Source organism: Empidonax traillii, unplaced genomic scaffold (assembly GCF_003031625.1).
Source record: "Empidonax traillii isolate 1590-97213 ecotype Southwest subspecies unplaced genomic scaffold, ASM303162v1 scaffold1124:size387931, whole genome shotgun sequence".
Lineage (NCBI taxonomy): Eukaryota > Metazoa > Chordata > Aves > Passeriformes > Tyrannidae > Empidonax > Empidonax traillii.
This window is the reverse complement of record NW_020956317.1, coordinates 151,732-169,142: the sequence shown is the minus strand read 5'-3', so window position 1 is coordinate 169,142 and position 17,411 is coordinate 151,732. Positions and strand designations below refer to the sequence as shown.

General features: G+C 50.7%; 2 protein-coding genes across 2 annotated transcripts in view; one reads left to right on the top strand and one right to left on the bottom strand.

The window, feature by feature from the left end:
* Nucleotides 1-6,615, top strand: part of NEFM (neurofilament medium) — an 11,862-nt gene extending 5,247 nt beyond the window's left edge. Inside the window, exon 4 of the mRNA XM_027905135.1 lies at nt 6,585-6,615. The gene's annotated coding sequence lies outside the window, so the exon portion shown is untranslated. The remainder of the gene's footprint in view (nt 1-6,584) is intronic.
* On the bottom strand, nt 4,143-8,742 carry NEFL (neurofilament light). Its single transcript, XM_027905136.1, has 4 exons — nt 7,669-8,742; nt 6,773-6,897; nt 5,570-5,889; nt 4,143-4,764 (listed from the first exon to the last, which is right to left on the bottom strand). Exons 1-4 carry the CDS (start codon nt 8,716-8,718, stop codon nt 4,577-4,579), a joined length of 1,683 nt encoding a protein of 560 aa, XP_027760937.1. The 5' UTR covers nt 8,719-8,742; the 3' UTR covers nt 4,143-4,576.
* Between the last annotated feature and the right edge of the window lie 8,669 nt (nt 8,743-17,411).

The window sequence follows — 17,411 nt, the reverse complement described above, 5'->3', positions numbered from 1 at the left end:
TTTTCTGATTTTCCTGAGCTGCTGTCGGAGGGAGGACGTGTCTGAGGGACGACTTTTAAGATGTATTATGCAAAAGAACCGACTGAGCCAAAAAAAAAAAACCACAAAACCAAACAGGAAAACAGTGGTAGGATATTCATGAGAACCAGAACTCTCCTAGCCTTAAAAAAATAAAATTAATAATAATAATAATAATTAAAAAAAAGCTACTTATAAATAATTATGTTTACCTCACTGGTGCAATTAGGGTGGACTTTTGCTCGTGGGAGAACCTCGTTGACATGCACAGTGCGCAACCTTTCGTTGTTCGATGTAAAACAGTCACAGCAGTTCTTGCTCAATAAAGGTCAATACTGAGAACACGACTTGTCTGGTGGCTCTTTTTTTTTTTTTTCCCCCCCAATTCCAGCCCTTCCCGAAGTTTGGGGCTCTGTGCTGGCTGGGAATGCAGTTGGAGGGCTTGAGAACTTGGGGTTTTGTGTTTTTTTTTTTCCTTACTGTTCTCTTTTTTGCCAGGAGTTGGGCTTTGATGATCTCTGTGGGTCCCTTCTGACTCGGGAAGGTTTAGAAATTTCCTGTAACATGACACAAATAGTTGGTTTAAATACCTGAGAACCATTATCCCCTGTTTTCTGGCGTAAAGAGGAATCCATTGAACTCTTCTGTCTGGCCTTGAGGGGCTCAGAGGGGTTGCAGTCGCTGGGAAGGGGAAGGTGTCCAAGCCATCAGTCCTGCTTGGGCTAAGTCTAAAACTGTTAAAATCTGCTCTAAGTATCATTTTGCTCCTTGCACACCAACCTCCACGTGGCAGGAGAGCCTTAAAGAGGTGGCAATTTTCAAATAATTCCTTGATTTTTTTTTTTTCCCCTGGGGAGATAACCTGTGTGAGCCACAGCTGGTTGTGGTACCAGTTTGTCACTTAAGTGTGCCAAGACCCATTAAAGAAACTCAACCAAGGCACTCTGAGGTCATCAAAAAGGGGTTATTTATGATTATTCTGCCCCCTCTTGCACTCCTTGTATGGGAACATCCTTCTTAATTCTCCCAACTGATCAATCTGCTTCTGAGCAGGGAATTCTAAAATCAAATTCCTCTAAATGGAAAATAAATGGAGACAAACGAAACAAAGGGAAGAAGAGGAAGGCCCCCAGCTCCAATTTGGGAAATAAGAGGTTGTTATGGGATTCATGTTGGGTTTCTTTTACATTTCCAAAGGAAAAGTGAAGAGCAGGGAGGATGCCCCACCTCCCCCAGCAAACAAAGAAATGCAAATCATTCTTAACCCTGGGGTCAGGACAAGGACTGCCCTCTAATCTGTCAGCTAATTGAGGGTCTGATTCAACCCTGTGATTTTCATATTCCTTCCAATTCTTTATCAATAATTGAAGATCAAGCAGCTTTTAATTGTGAGGCTTCAGCCTGTTCTTCACTGGAGGAGTGATAAAAAAAGTCCACAGCAGATAAAGCCTTCAAATAAATCCAAGGGTGCCTTTGTGCAGCAAAGCAGGGGATGTTTCTCCTGCTGGTGTCAATAATGGAAATCTGGGCTCACCAGCTTGGGGGGCTGAGTGAGGTTTAATTAAAGCTGAAATACAGAAATTCCCAAAGGTTTGGGAGCACCCAAGTGATTTTTCTCTTGGATCTGAACAAAGGAACGCCACCACTACACCCAAGACCTAAAGCAGAGGCCAATATTCATGCTAAAATTATGTTTATGTGCTTCCAAATAAGTTCTAGAAGCTGCTTCAACACCCCAAAGTGCCAAACCAGCTTGGAAAGTTGGGCATCTTCAGCAGGGAGGTGAAGGGTCACCTTGCACTGTGAATTAAACGTTGATGGCAGCTCATCAACACTGTTAATGTGGGTTACAAGGGACAGGGAGGATCCCAACCCGCCTGGTTTTTGGGTTTAGGCTTCTTTTTCACTCTTTTCTCTTCAGCTCTGGTAGGACCCAGCCCCAGGGAGCCCAGAGCTGGGGTTTGGGTTGGTTTGCTCCTACCTGCACCTTGGCAGTTCCCTGCACAGGGGGGTGGGTTTGGGAACCCACCTGGGTGGGAAGCAAACTACCCCCTGACACAAACCACAGTATCCTCATTTCTTCCCCCTCTCCCACCCAGAATATATCCCAGCTTTTAGTTATACCCACAACTGCAGGGGTTTTTTTCCCCCCTCTGCTCTAACACACGAAAATTTGTGAATTTAATCCATTTCCCACTGCAAATGTTTCCACCAAATCCTAAGAGAACCAAGCAAGTGGTTAACACACTTCTCTGGATGTTTATAGAACTATAAGAACTGATTAATATTTCATGGTGCCAAGAGGTTTTGTCTACTGACATCTGCAATCAAAGAGTTTCAAAAGAGAGCAGAATTCCCGGGCAGAGATGCAGAAATAGGATGTCATTTGCCTGTTCTGCACCAATTACTTCTCCAGACTGCACATAACCAGTGAAGGGAATAATTATTTTCAGGCAGGGAAGTTCATTAAATAATACAAAAGTCCACGAAGGGGAAAACAATAATTAAAGGAATTTGGAGTGGAGATTTGTGAGTCTTAATTTAAGGTGGGATATCAAGGCCCCTGTGACTCCAGGGCTCTAAAACAGGATCTTTTTACTGTCCTGCGTGGTGGAGATGCTACAAGGAAGATGTTTTCAGCCTCCCAAAACTAAATTCCAGGTGGAAACAAGCTGGGAAGTGTTACAAAACACAGATAGGCTGCATTTGCCAGGGAGCTGAGCCAGGCACTAGAACGTTCTCCAGGCGTCGGGGGCTGCACTTCCCTCATTCCCATGTGGGCTTTGCTCCTTCTCTGCTCAGGGTTAAACCACCCTGGACTGATCCAGGAAGGCAGCAAAGGATGAGTTGTCCATCCCTTAGCCCCCAGAAGGGTCAGGATCTGGATGTTCTCCCCGCCCAGGGTGTTCCCCTGGCTGAGTTCAGGGCTGGGGGCTGAATCTCAAGGGAAGCATCCAGGACCTCCGTGCATTTGTGCTCCTTGGGATGGGACCTCCCCCTGAGCCAGCCCCCCAAAATTCCAGGGGCACCCCTGGCTCTACTTTGCAGCTGCAAGTTGGGGTTAAAGTTCCTCCCCAGCCTCCCTCTGCCAGCTTTTACTGCATTGCGTCAAAGCGGCTCCCGCTTTCCCGAGGTACGAGCGGGTTGTTGGCAGCAGGATCCATCCCAGAGCCCCGGGAGCGCCTCGGCACAAGAAACCGGAGCTGCAGCCTCCCTGCCAGCACTTCCCGGGCCCGGGGGGGGGGTGCCAGACGGGCCGGTCAGCCCTGCCCATCCCTGCCTGCAGCTCCTGCCCATCCCTGCCTGCAGCTCCTGCCCGCGGCTGACTCGCAGCTCCTGCAGGGCTGGGAAAGCTCATCCCCCAGGAATGCTCCATCCACAGGGAGCAGCCGGGATGGGGCGGGGGAAGCTGCGGGGAGAGGTGTGTTTGCTGCTGGAGCATCCCCTGGTGACACCTGGGAGGGTGTTTTGCTTTTCCCCGAAGTGAGAGGGGGGGGGCACGAAGGGCTGAGTGAACAGAAGGGAGGGTTTATCTGCAAAATCAAGAAAAATCAAGTGTTGAAAAGTTAAAGCTGAGAGTGCTTGGAGAAAGGCAGGATGGAGCAGTGGGGTGGGTATGTCATGGAATAATGGGTTGGGTTGGGAGGGATCTTAAAGCCCATCCAGTGCCACCCCCTGCCACGGGCAGGGACACCTTCCACTAGCACAGGTTGCTCCAAGCTGGCCTTGGGCACTTCCAGGGATCCAGGGCAGCCACAGCTTCTGATTTTAAGTGCTTCCCTCACCCATCATTATCTTCTTCGTGGCTCTTCCAGCACTGAAAAGGGAGATGATGCCTTTGGAACACCACAAAATTCGTATAAAAGAGAAAGATTCTCTTTCTCTCTGGACAAAGCCACCGGGGAGAGCCAGTGAAGATAAATAGATACCACAAGATCAGCACAAAAATGCAATTTTACATCTCCATCAGCACGCTTTGGCCCAGCTCTTGTTCCCCCAAGAATCTCCTCCAGGAACAAACCAGCCTCCCCTTTTCCTGTCACACAGACTTCCAAAATAAGTGGTTTACAGCCCTTTACCAACCTTTTAAGAGGATCTCAGTGACACAAGACACACACAAGCACTCCAGGTAAGCATTTCTTTATTGACTTAGCTTTATTGCACTTATTGAAGCCTCCATTATTCCACCCACCCAAGGTTTCCATAATTATTTTAAATGCAAGTTAAAGGTAACTCTCATTCCCAGGACTTTTTTTTTTTTTTTTTTTAAATTTATCACACCCCTCCCCCCTTCATTTTTAAATGTTAAGGTTCTGGATCCCCCAGGAAAGACAGAAGCCCTGAATTCATCCGTGGAGACCATGCAGCACTCAGGGAACAAGCCAGTGGGTGCTCTGCAAGCAAACTCAGACTCTGCACAGAGAGAAACATCATAATCATTAACTTTAAACCCCAGTGGTCACTGAATTTAATATGTGGGACTGCAATTTTAGCTCAGTCAATCATCATTTGTATTCTGTTGGCCTGATGGGAAGCAAAGCTGCCTCAAAAAAACCAATCAAGCCTTCTTCTTCACTTCACTCTCCTCCTTTCCTGCTGCTTCTTTCTCTTCCTTCTCTTCCTTTTCCTCCTCACCAGTTTCCTCAGCAGCTTCCTGAGACTCCTCCCCTTCTTCAGCTGCTGTTTCTTCCCCTTCTCCTTCCTCCTCCTCCCCCTCTTTGGCTTCTTCAGATTCTTCCTTTGCACCTTTGGAAGACAAAAAAAAAAAAAAGAAGGAAGATATTTTCACCTCTGTGGAGCCATCTCAATTTAATGGGAGCCAGTGGACCTGCACACCCTCCCACCCCCAACAAAACTGCACAGCTCCTGCATTTCAGGAGGAGGGCAACACTTCACTAAAAAAATCATGGCCTCAAAAAAAAAAAATATTGATTCTGGACTCACTGCTTAAAGCTTTGTTCAAAAACGTGGGTACAAAGAGCAATCCTGTCGCTCTCCAGTTGTAATTAATCATTGTAATTAATCTTTATGCTAATAAGTGCCTCGAATAGCTCAGTGGCAACCAGAGCACTTCAGATATGTGACATTGCCACCCACTGACCCCGGTGATTCCATCCACAGACATCAGCTGCTGTTCCCATTATTCCAGGCTACTCTCTGGGAATTAATATTTAGCTCAGGGTGTCCTTGTCCCTCCTTTCTGAGGGTGCCTAACAGCTCAGTGCTGCTCTGCTGCCACCTGAGCATCCCCACTCTGCTTTTTGGAACCCCATCCCCTGCCTGACATCAGAGATTTAACCTTATCTTGCACCCAACGCTCAGACTTTGCTGCTTAAATGCTTAATCCCCCCACCAGAGGGAAAGGGAAGAGGTTTAATCATTAATAACTGGGATTTCTGAGTTTCATCCCGGATCAGCAGGGTGAAGCATGAAAGGAAGGGATCTGAAAGGAGAAAGGAAGGGATCTGAAAGGAGAAAGGAAGGGATCTGAAAGGTGAAAGGAAAGGATCTGAAAGGAGAAAGGAAGGGATCTGAAAGGAGCTGTAAGTACCTTCCTCCTCTTCTTCAGCCTCTTCTCCTCCCGCTTCTTCCTCGCCTTCCTCCTTCTCCTCCTCCTCACCCTCTTCTGCAGGAGCTGCCTTGGCCTCCCCTGCCTTGGCAGCCTCGATTGTCTCCTCTATCTCAATCTGCTCCTCCTGCACGTGGCTGGAGTAGTAGGTGGGGAAGGCTCGTGTTGTCATCAGGTAGGAGCTGGACTGGAGGCCGGTGTAGGCAGATCTGCCGAAGCTGGGGGCACTCTGGGTGTAGCCACTGGTGATGCTGCCAACGCTGGTGAAGCTCAGCCTGGTTTCTTCCCCTTCCAGCAGCTTCCTAGCAGGGAAAAAAAAATAAATATACAGGGCTGGGTTATTCTGCAGCAGGTGCAGCTACAGAGCAGGAAAGTGGGGTGCTTTGAGGCTTGAGGAGTGCAGAGTTAGCCCTGAGTTAATAACTTGGGGCAGTGCTACACTGCCTTCCTGGAATGATTGATGAATTTACATTTTTCCTCGCTAGAAGAGACAGGAAAAAGCCCTCTAAAATCAGGTTCCTACAGCAGGTGAAGTCAGAGGAGTAGTTTGGCAGCCTGCAGGGTTTCCCAGAGCGAGGCAGAGCCAACCATTTGAGGTTTAGCTGCTCTAACCCTTCTCTGTTGGCTTCCTCAGTATTCCCCCTTGTGGCATTCCCAGAAACTCTGCTTCAGCATCAGAAATGCCTCGCAGGAGCTGGGACAAACCATCCCACAGCCATCCAGCAGCAAGTGAAGATATTCCCTTGGCAGATCTGCAAGCGGGAAACAAAGCCTATGCTCTTCAGGGGCATTCGAGGGATCTCTGAGAGCCAGAAATCTGCACTGAGAAGTTGCACTGCTACAAAAATCTCTTCACTGAGCAGAGAGTGGGTATTTTTATGTGGGAAGATGGAGAAGGGAGATCATGGATTGCCAAAGGTAAAAATTCTGGATGTATATACATCCAGACTATTGCACTCACTGAAAATTCTGCTTGAAAGAATTTTCCCTCAAAAGCAAACAAACAAACAAACAAACAAAATATCCCAGTTTCTCCCAAAGCACAACAAACAAAGAGAATCTGATTAAACCCTGACACCTATCCATGGAAATTCCTGCTGGAGGAATGACAAGTAACGTGGATTCTCTGGAAGAGAATGGGAATCTGATCCGAGTTCTGGCTCCCTGAAACATCCCCCACCGTACCTGTAAGCTGCAATCTCGATGTCCAGGGCCATTTTCACATTGAGCAGATCCTGATACTCCTTCAGGTACCGAGCCATTTCACTCTTTGTGGTTCTCAGCTCGTTCTCTAATTTGTTGATCGTGTCCTGTCGAGTGTAACGGCACAAAATTCTCAATTCTTCCAAGTCTAGCAATAATTACACTGGATTTCCCCAATCCCATTAATTTAATCTTCCTCTAGCAGATAGAAAAAAAAAAAAAAAAGGACAGCTCCCACTCCACCCTGAGCCAAAAAGGCAACATTTAATGCCTTCCCTGGCAGGGTTTTCCCACCCCTGTATCTCCACTGCTATTTGCCATAAAGAGTCCACATGAAATCTGTGTATAATTTCATTTGGGTTTTAGCCTCTCTGTTCTTTCTCTACTTTTAGCTTAACTTTTTTTTTATTATTATTAAGGATATCCACCAAGTTGTACTCGATGATCCTTGTGGGTCCCTTCCAACTCCAGATATTCTACAATTCTATGGGATTTTTTAATAAGAATCTGGTGAAAGCTGTATTGGTTTACAGATCCATTCTTAGTAGCTCTGGGGCATTTGGCACAACGATTTCATGACACCTCCCAGTTTAGACACACAACACAGCCCTGGCACGAGCTGGCAGCAATGCCCCATGTCCAGGATCAGATGGATCCACGGTATTTATAGCTCTGGGGCATTTTGCATCACAATTTTGGGATAACTCGGGTGCGGCAGAGGTACAGCAGGAGCATCTCTGGGATTCCATCTCCGGGATGCTCCTGACAACCTCCCCCTTCAAACCCACAAACCCCCTCCACCTGCGGGGACCCTTCACACCTTGAGGTCCCTCACCTGCAGACCCCCCCCATCCCCGACCCCCCCTCCCTTCCATCACCTGCAGGGCGGAGATATCCGCGCTCTGCTTCTCCTCCAGCTCCTGCAGCTGCTTCTCCAGCGCCTCGTTCATGCCGCGGGTGGCCTCGATCTCCAGCGTCTTGGCTTTGAGGAGGCGGCGGCTCTCGGACACCTCGTCCTTGGCGGCCCGCACGGCGTCGGTGTTCTTGGCAGCGCTCTCGCTGAGCACGGTGAAGCGGCTGCGGAACCACTCCTCGGCGTTCTGCATGTTGCGAGCCGCCAGCTTCTCGTACTGCGCCCTGATGTCGCGCAGGGCCGCGGACAGGTCGGGCTTGGCCGACACGTCCATCTCCACCGAGAGGTGCGCGTACTGGATCTGCGCCTGCAGCTCCGCCAGCTCCTCCTCGTGCACCTTCTTGAGGAAGGCCAGCTCGTCCAGCAGGCTGTCCACCCGCTTCTCCAGCTCCGCCCGCGCCAGCGCCGCCTCGTCCGCGCCCTTGCGCACCTCCAGCAGCCGCGCCTCGGCGTCCTCCCTGCTCAGCACCTCCTCCTCGTAGCGAGCCTGCAGCCCCCGCAGCGTCTCCTCCAGGCTCTCCCGCTCGCCCTGCAGCGCCTGCTTCTCGCTCGTCGCCTCCTCCGCGGCCAAGCGCAGCTCGCGGATCTCCTGCTCGTAGAGGGCGCGGAAGCGGGAGGGCTCGGCGTGCTTCTGCCTCAGCACCAGCAGCTCGGCCTCCAGCACCTTGTTCTGCTGCTCCAGCTCGTGGACGCGCTCGATGAAGCAGGCGAAGCGGTCGTTGAGGTCCTGCAGCTGCGCCCGCTCCTGGCTGCGGATGGACTTGAGGTCGTTGCTGATGGCGGCCACCTGGCTGAGGTCCAGGCTGTCCACCGAGTGCAGGAGGGAGCCCGAGGCGCTGGATGTGGCATAGCTGCGCCGCACGGACACGGAGGACACGGGCGCGGACAGGCTGGAGTACGCGGAGCGAGCCGAGCCGAAGCCGCCGGCGCTGCGCACCGACACGTGGATGCGCGGGCTCTCCGCGTACCGCCGCTTGTAGGACGGGAAGAACGGGTCGTAGCCGTACGAGCTCATGGTTGCGGACAGGAGAGAACCCCGCTCTGCGGCGGGGCGATGCCCCGGAGCCGGTATTTATCGGCGGGGATGGGGATGGGGAGGAGCGCGGCGGCACCGGCGCGGTGAGGAGGATGCGGGGAGGGGACTGGCCGCCCCGTCACGGCGGGGAGGGGATGCCTGGACCACTCAGGGCATCGTCGCGGGGAGGGGCTGCCCCGCCCCCGGCGCTCTGAGGTGATGCCTGGAGCGCTCCGGGCATCGTCTCGGTCAGGTCCGCTCCGGGTTGCTCCGGGCGTCGTCTCATCGCGGTGATGCTCGGAGCGCCCTGGGCATCACCGCGGCCACGGGGGGGCTGTGGTCGGGCTGCTCTGGAACGGCCCTGCTCGGACCTAACTGCCCTCCAGGTCCCCTCTGGGAGGACACACAGCCCTCTCTGCACCTCAGAACCCCCAGACACGTGTAAATAGCATTTTTTCCCCCTTCAGTTTGCAGTTCCCACAAGGCACGAGAACCCTTCCAGCCCCTGCATCCTCACCATGTCCTTTGTTGCAAGTGGTTCCTGATCACCAGGTAATTACAGATTCCATGGGCAGTTTGGGTTGGGAAGGACCTTAAAGCCCATCCAGTGCCACCCCCTGCCATGGGCAGGAACACCTTTCACTAGCCCAAGCTGCTCCAATCCCCATCCAACCTGGCCTTGGACACTTCCAGGAGAAGCCTGGCTCTGCTCTTTGTTCTTTCATTACATGAAAGAAGCAGCAAACACAGGGATGCAGCAATACCTGCTTACCTGGCTTGGCTTCCTCCCTTCCTGAAGATTCCCTGGAGCCAAGTCTGAGACAGGGATCATAGGGACTGAACCTTTATCCTTTCCTAATCTGGCTCCTACAGAGATTAAAACTGGACAGCTGCATTGCAGCTACCTCACAGGCAGGTTGGGAGCCACTGGTGGATTCAAACAAGGCAGTATTTCTGTAGCAGAGCTTCCTCAGAAGGAGGGCAGGGCCGTGTTGAGCACAGACTGCACGGGGTGCTCAAAAAGGCCGCGGTAAATTCATCTCCCTGAGCCAGGAGGGCAAACAAAGCAGACTCTTCAAAGTCTCCCCGAGCAAGGAATAAATGTAGGTGTGGACTGGGGGACATTTATGGAGAGAGGCACCACAGAAGTGCTTCGTGGCTTCCTGCAGAAAGGGGGAGGACTCAGAAATGTGCCTGAATTAATCTGCCTGTCACTAATTGCAAGGCACTCGGGTGTTTCTGGCACAAAGAAGTGTTTGCTGAATACCAGTCACTCACTGAAGGCAGAGCAGGGTTGATTCAATGTGTTCCCTGCTATTTCCTGGTGACCCCCAAACAGGACATTACCTGTTGGGTGGCATCTCTTCCCTAAATTTCAGGGCTATTTAAAAATGAGGGTTATTAAGCTGGGAAGGGCAGTGGCCTCTCAGAGGTAACAGGGCTGAAATCTCTCCTTCACCTGAGCTGTACCAAGAGCTCCTAAAGGCCTGAGAGTCACCAGACCCCAGTACCCCAGTTCTGGGGTGCTCAACAAGCTGAAACACCTCTCCTCATGCCAGTGGATTTATGCTAATCACCCCCACGTCAACTTGAGCACGAGATTTAATTATTAATGCTATCATTTATTAATAAATCATATACCTCAGCTGCACTTCAGGTCCCCAGCAAAACAAGCTCTGTAATTGTAGGCTGTTAATATTCTTTCCCACGTTGTTTTAGGGAGGGAAGAGGAGTGGAAAAGCCTTTCCTCTGTGCCAGCAGTGTGTGCCAGGAGGGGTGGAAGGTGTGTGTGCAGACAGCCCTGCAGGGTAGAGTTTCCCTGTGACTCAGAGCTAAGGAAGGAGCTTTGCTACTCCAAGGGAAAGAAAGCTCCTCCTGGAGGCATCCTAATTCCAACCCTTGTCTTTGCAGGGCCAGGGCAGTGCTGACTGAATTCCTCATTCCCTTGGCCTCCACTTCAGTGCTTTTTGCCATTCCTGGAAGTGTCCAAGGCCAGGCTGGAGCAACCTGGGCTAGTGGAAGGTGTCCATTAATATTTAGATTATTACTATCCCATAAAGCTCTGAGGGAGCAGGGAATCAGGCACTGCCTGCTTTAATTAATTTCTATTTAATTGATTTACGTAATGATATAATTTAGATTTAATTTATTTGATGTTGAAAACATTCCTTCCATAGCTCTGACGTGTTCTACAACCCAATATATAAAATGAGATATATATATATATATATAAAAAGAGATCTATGTCCCTCAAAGAGGAACTAACACAGAGCAAAGCAGGATGAAGGAATCTCCTTCCCCAGAGCTCTGTAATTGTGAATAAATCAGCGACAATTCAAAAATCAGCACCCAGTGGCACCGTGTTATGGATTGCTGGATTTTTATGGATCAGAGGAGTTCTGGAGGAGAAAGGGGAGAACTGGAACAGGTCCAGTATAGCAGTCACTGCTCTGTGCCATATTTAGGGAATGCTGCAGCTTTAGGACCTGCAGGTCCTTGTCCCTGTGCTGAACACACCTGAAAGCTGCTGATGTGTTTTACCAACACTTTACACGTCAGGGAACCATTTCCTTCCCCTTGTCCCGAAATCAGGAACGTGTTTTTGTCTCGGGTGATACCAAAATCTCTGCAGGAGCTGAACTGAAATGGGCAAATGAAAATGCTCTGACGGGCTTTGATGAATTGGAACTAATCTTACATTTCAGGAATTCTTCTTCCTCCCTTCCAAACAGCCCCTTTTAATATGAGACAACACTAAGAGCAATTTCAAAGCCCACACAGATTTTTGTCTGCGAGGACTGAAATCCAATATCTGGAAGACTCAGAAGAAATGCAAATAAGTGTTTAATTTCTTTCTTTCTGAACCCCTCTTTGCTCTGTTTGTGCCATATATAGCAAGTGCCTGAGCAGCTTTCATTATTTTATTATCACTTGCACCCATTTCTGAGCACAGCAACAGCAATTTGCTCACTTTGAGTTTCTTCTGTCTCTTGATTACAGGAGTTGCAGGAAACAGGCAGCCAATTCTTTCATCTGAGCTCCACCAGGGAATGCTTAATTAGAAGATTCATTAGCTTTGTTTACTCCCTGGATCAGGACTCCAAGCTGAGACACAGCATCTGATGGCAGAGATCCCTCCTCGTGTCTTCAAGGGTTGGTTCTTCACTCCCAGAGTCCATTCAGTGGATGTTTTGCTTTTGGTTCCAGGAATGAAATGTAAACTGAAAGGGTTTGGGGCAAATCCCAGAGTGGTGTAAAGATCATTTAATTCCACCCCTGCCATGGGCAGGGAATCTTCCACCAGCCCAGGTTGCTCCAAGCCCCATCCAACCCAGCCTTGGACACTTCCAGGGATCCAGGGGCAGCCACAGCTTCTCTGGGCAAAGAAAACTCCCCCATTTTACCAGCTCAGAGCACTGAAAAAAACCCCCAACCAACCCCCTCAGCCCATTTTGAAGGAGATCATTTACTAATCTGCAAAGTCTCATCACTTTGATTGGACCTTCTGCCAACGTGAGGAGAGAGTTGTTGTTTGGGGCTTGTTGTGCTGTAAAACCTGTGCTTGGGCAGCTGGAGATGGCAAGAACAGGAAGAATTTAATAGCCCAGAGGCAGCAGGGTATACATTTCCCAGTTTTCCCGTTTTTGCTGAGCACAGAGTGGCCGTGCCAGCTGCAGTCAGTCCTGCTGGTGATGGCTGGGAGAGGGGAAACTGCATTTACAGCACAGCTGAGAGCATGTGAAGGCTCAGAACGCAGTCAGGGACTCGATTTCCTCCCTAAAACCTTCCAGAATGAGTGAAAAATAAAGGTAAAATGTGGGTCAGAAGGAGGAAAGTGAAGTGAAGCACAGGGAGTTCCAGATTTCCAGGAGATGTCCTTCCTTTGATCACGGAATGGGGAGGAACAGTTCAGAATACTTCCCCTGTCATTCAGTCATTTAAATCTCTGGGATGTTTTTCTATCTCTGGGCTTTTTTTCCATCTCTGGGATATTTTTCCACCTGAAAGCCACGTGGGGTGGGCACAAAGCCCCCTTTTGGGGTGTGGATCACCTCCTCCCCCCCTACGAGCAGGGACAAGCATTTCTCAGGAGGATATAAATAGCCCTTTTTTTCCTGGCCTGGCATGTGCTCCTGCCCATAAAACACAGGGAAAAAGGGAGCAATAAAGCTGTCTGAGGGCTGTGCTGCAGTGGGGGGGGGAGGGGGAATGGAGTCAGCTGGATTGGCTCAGCTCTGCAGTAGAGGAAGAAAAAAATCCCCAAATTTCTGCAGCCAGAAAGGCCATCCTGCATTCCCCCCCCCCAGACCCCTGGTGCTGGATCTGCTTCTTCAGGAGCAGAGGGCAGGGTGGGATGGAATAGGAAGTGCCTCCACAGCTCTGGTTGGATTTATTATTATTCATTTAATATCTGGCCCAGCTGGGATGAACCTTTGGGAAAGCTTAGGGAGCTCTCTGAGCCTCCATCCCATCATTTCAGTGGTTCCAGGGGCTGGGAAAACACTCTTTTCCACTAAACCATCAAACCAGAGGTGGGGTTTGTGCCAATTTGAGTCGCTCCACTTGCATCTGTCCAGGCATCAAAGTTCTGCAGTGCCAATAAAGCCCTTTCAGGGTCAGTTAAGACCCAGGTTTGTCATCAGGAGGGGGGAATGTGCTTTATGAGATTTTGGGGGGGGGAGGGGGAGATTTTGTACAAGCTGGGGATATGCATTTGTGCTTTTGAGCTCGGGGAGAAAAGACTTCAAGAGGACTTTTTATGATCCCAAGATTTATTTTTAATGATTCTATTATGATTTAAGACAACTTTTTTTCGGTTTCAGGAGAAGATACCCGGCTTGATTTTTGGAGCTCTCGCTCATCACAGAAAGCAGATCCTTGAATACTTTTTGTACTTTTTAACTTTGGCTCCATTCATCTGGGTTTTTAATCTTCCTTTTTCTTTGCAGTGTGGACATGAAGACAGCAGAGAGGAGACTGTCCCATTCCCCAGGGACATCTTGGGGAAACAGCTCCTGCTGTTGCATTTATTGCAGTGATTTGGGCTGGTTTCCACTCCTTTGAGCTCAGAAGTGGCTGTCCCTGTCACTGATGTCACCTTTAAAGCTGATGACATATGATGTTGGGGTTGAGAGCTGCTCAGAAAGGGGGTTGGGTGCTCTGAGCCCAAGAAGGGGAAGGTGTTGTTGCAGCTCCTGGGGGGAGCAAAGGCCCAGGCAGGGAGGTGCAGGAGAATTTTTGGGCTGTCTCCTGCAAGTGTGGGATGGATGAGGGGGAGGAAAGGCTGAGGGAGGAGTTATTTCTCCCAGAAGTGCAGCTGATGAGTAAGAGAGGAGGCAGCAAACGGAGCTCAGCGGCCCCCGAGGCGCTGCCGAGTTCAGAGGAGGGGAAACAAAACCCCACCAAGAACACACTGCAGGTTCATTCAGGCTGGGCAGGAGTGTCCAACTGCACCTGGAGCTGCCACCCGTGGGATCTGAGCTCAGTCCTTCCTTCAGGGGGCTTGGCACCCCTGGGAGCAGCCTGCAGGGAAAGGCACGGTGGGAGAGGATGGAAAGGATGCAGGAAGGGGATAATGCTGGCTTTGCACTTCCCCAGGGGAAAAAAAAACAACAGGAATTTGGGGCTCCCTGTGCTCCTCCAGCTGGGAATTCACCCCCTGGGCAGCTGCAATTTTGGGGGCAGAAAGTCCTTTTCGTGGATTTTTTCCCAGGGAGGAGAGAATGAGCTTTCAGGAGGGTCTCAGGCAGGGGTGTCAGGGAGGCAGCAAAACCTCGAGCAGAGTTTCTCTGGGCACCCCCAGGGAAGGAATGGGACGTGGGAAAAGGGGAATCTGGGCTTTAGCAAGTGGAAAAGGAAGGAGCAAACCCTCTGGCAGCCGCCCTTGGCTTTTTCCAGCCGTGGTGGTTGGACCCTGGGCTGGATTCCCTACAGGAAAGGGGATTTGGGGATGGAGAGAGGTTTGTTTGAGTGAGTGCTGTCAGAGTTGCTCAGGGAAAGCGTTTTGCTCCATCTGCCTCCTCCCTCCTCCCTCTGGAAAGCTGCTGCTCCTGCAGCAGGTCCAGCTCCTGGCAGAAGTTCAACACTGCACCAGCTTGGAAGGGAGAGGAGAAGGGAGGGAGGGAGAGAGGAGGAGAGTCCCGCAGAAAGGAGGAGCCACCACGGCTGCCTTTGGCCGGGAGCCGAACTGCTGCAAGCGAGGAAAAGGCTGGGGAAGAGCCAATTTCCCCTTTTCCATGCAGCAATGCCTGCTGTGCCCCGGATTCCAGAGGGTTAAGAGGCTTCCAGCGGCCTCAGCACCTGCAGACCTCCCTCCAAGAGCTGGTGCTTGTGCTTTAAACTCCACAAAACTCCCCCAGAAAGCTGGTGTTTGTGCTTTAAATGACATAAAACCCTCCCCAGGTCGCCCAAAATGATTCAGCAAGGATCAAGATATCCGTGGGAGCAGAACAATTTTGTCCCAGAGAAGGTGGAGGGTTTTTTCCCCAAAAATTTTCAGAGAGGAAGGGCCAAGTAAAATTTGGTGAGGGGGAGGGAGGAGAAGAAAGCCCATTTAATTCCTAAATCAGCAAAACTCGAGAGGAAGGTGGTAAATAAGGAATAGGCAGAAAGGTGGGATGGGAACAGATGGAAAAGCAAGGCAAGAGTGGGCTTTGTGTCCCCCTGGCTCCTCACAGCCTTTGCAGAGCTCTGAGGTCCTGGACACCAAGTGCTTCTCCCCAGCACGTCCAGCTTGCAGGAACTGGGCCCAGTTGTGCACTGGGAGTGGGAAGAGCCCGAATTCCCACCCTGCTCGGCAGGAAGGGGTCAAGTCCTGCCCAGCCCTCCCACCTTGTGGGAGCAACTCTGCTGTGTCAGAGCCCACCAACCCACGGGCCCCTCTGTGTGTCCCTGCTGGAGCAGAGCTGTGTGGGGCTGGAAAATTGGCACATTTCCCCCCCCCTTTTTTTTTTTTTTTAATTTTATTCGTCCCGTGGCCGTTATTAAATCGGGGGGGTGAGAATCGGGGGGAGGGATCAGCTGCTCTCAGCGAGTGGGAGGCGATCCCGGCAGGGTGGGAATTCGGAGCATCCCTGCGGCTCCCGGGGGGTGCAGGGAGGAAGGTGGGGATGTCTCAGCTCAGCTCTCTGTGGGATAGGGGGGGTGAGGGTCTCTCCTGCAGGAATTGCCTCTTTCCATAGGGAAAAGGAGGGGGGGAAATGGGCGGTGGCTGCTGCCGTGTGCCCTCTTTGCCGCAGGATGATGCTGAGTCACTCCTGCAGCGCCTGCTCCTCCCTGTGAACTTCCCAGGCTTTCCTGCTCTCCCGCAGTGCAACTCACGGAGACAGGCTCATTCTTCTGCTTCTGTTTTTCCCTCTCCCTCTCTCATTTTTTTCTCCCTCCCCCTCCCTTTCTCCCAATCGAAAGGAAAGCATCGCTCTAAAATAAAAATGTCTCTCTGCAGCTGCCATGAGGTGATGCTGAATCTACCCCCTCCTTTGGTAATGCATCTTCTCGTTGTTCCTCCAGAGAGCAGCAATAATATTTGATGAATCCAGAGGATGCTGCAGCAATTTTCCTCTTTAAAAGAGCCCTCCAGGGCCCTGAATCAGCAGTGATTATCCATCGGGCTGACATTTCTTGGAAGAAGGGCTGGGGCAGGGGAAACGGGGGGGGGGAGTTTTTTTTGGTGTGTGTTGCTGGAACAGGCAGCAATAAAACCCTCTGTGCTGCTGGGAGCCAAGTCTAACCTGGGACAAACCTGGACCAGTAGAAGGGGTGAAATGAGGTGGGATTTAAGGTCCCCTCCAACCCAAACCATCCTGGGATGATTGTGTGGCTCTTGTCAGGGGGATGAGAGTTTATTCCTTCCAGCCCTGTCCTGAACTATCCTAAAACCTTCCTCCATTTTATTCCACTTGATTGATAATAGAGCAAAGCACTGTCTTATTCTGGAGCTTTTAATCCCCAGCTCTCGAGATGCAACACAAACACCACTCAGCTTCAAAAGACATTTTGGATTATCCTGGCTAATTATTAGGCAGAGTTCACTTAAAAGCGGCCCTGGCAATGGTTTCTAAAGATGTTCCTCTTTTCTGTGGGTTCCATTCCACGTGCAGCAGCTGCAGCATTTTTAATCCAATTTATTAAAGGACGTAGACCTGGGCTCTATTAAATTATCTGCCCATGAGAAATGGGGCGTAGGAAGGGACCATCAGCAAATGCCACGTGCTGAGCTCAGCCCTGTCCAGGAGATGAGTGATGAGCACAGACACATTCCCCATTTGTGGGGTGACCTCCCATGGAAGGGAATTAAGGGGTCACCTCCCCCACTGCTGATGGAGAGCAGGGGATGGGGGGGTTGGGAGGGGCCCAGGCAGATGCAGAGCTGTGTGATGGATGGGTCTGATTGCAGGGGGAACAATGGCTGAGGGGCAGGGTCGTGCTGAGGATTTACTCCAAATTTGATGAGCTTTTGCACCCAGCAGGAGTTCTGCCATCAGTTGGAAAGAGCAGGATAAGGCCCAACATCAGATACCAGGGAATGTTGCTGGTCCAGAATTTTCCTGCTTTTTTTTTTTTTTTTTTTACCAGCAGAGCCACATTTGATGAGACTCTTTCCTTCAAGTGCTTTCCACTGGAGTGGCTCAGTCCTGCTCAGGCTACTTTTGTCCAGACCACCTGACCCTGCTTGGCTTTTCAGGGCTATTCAG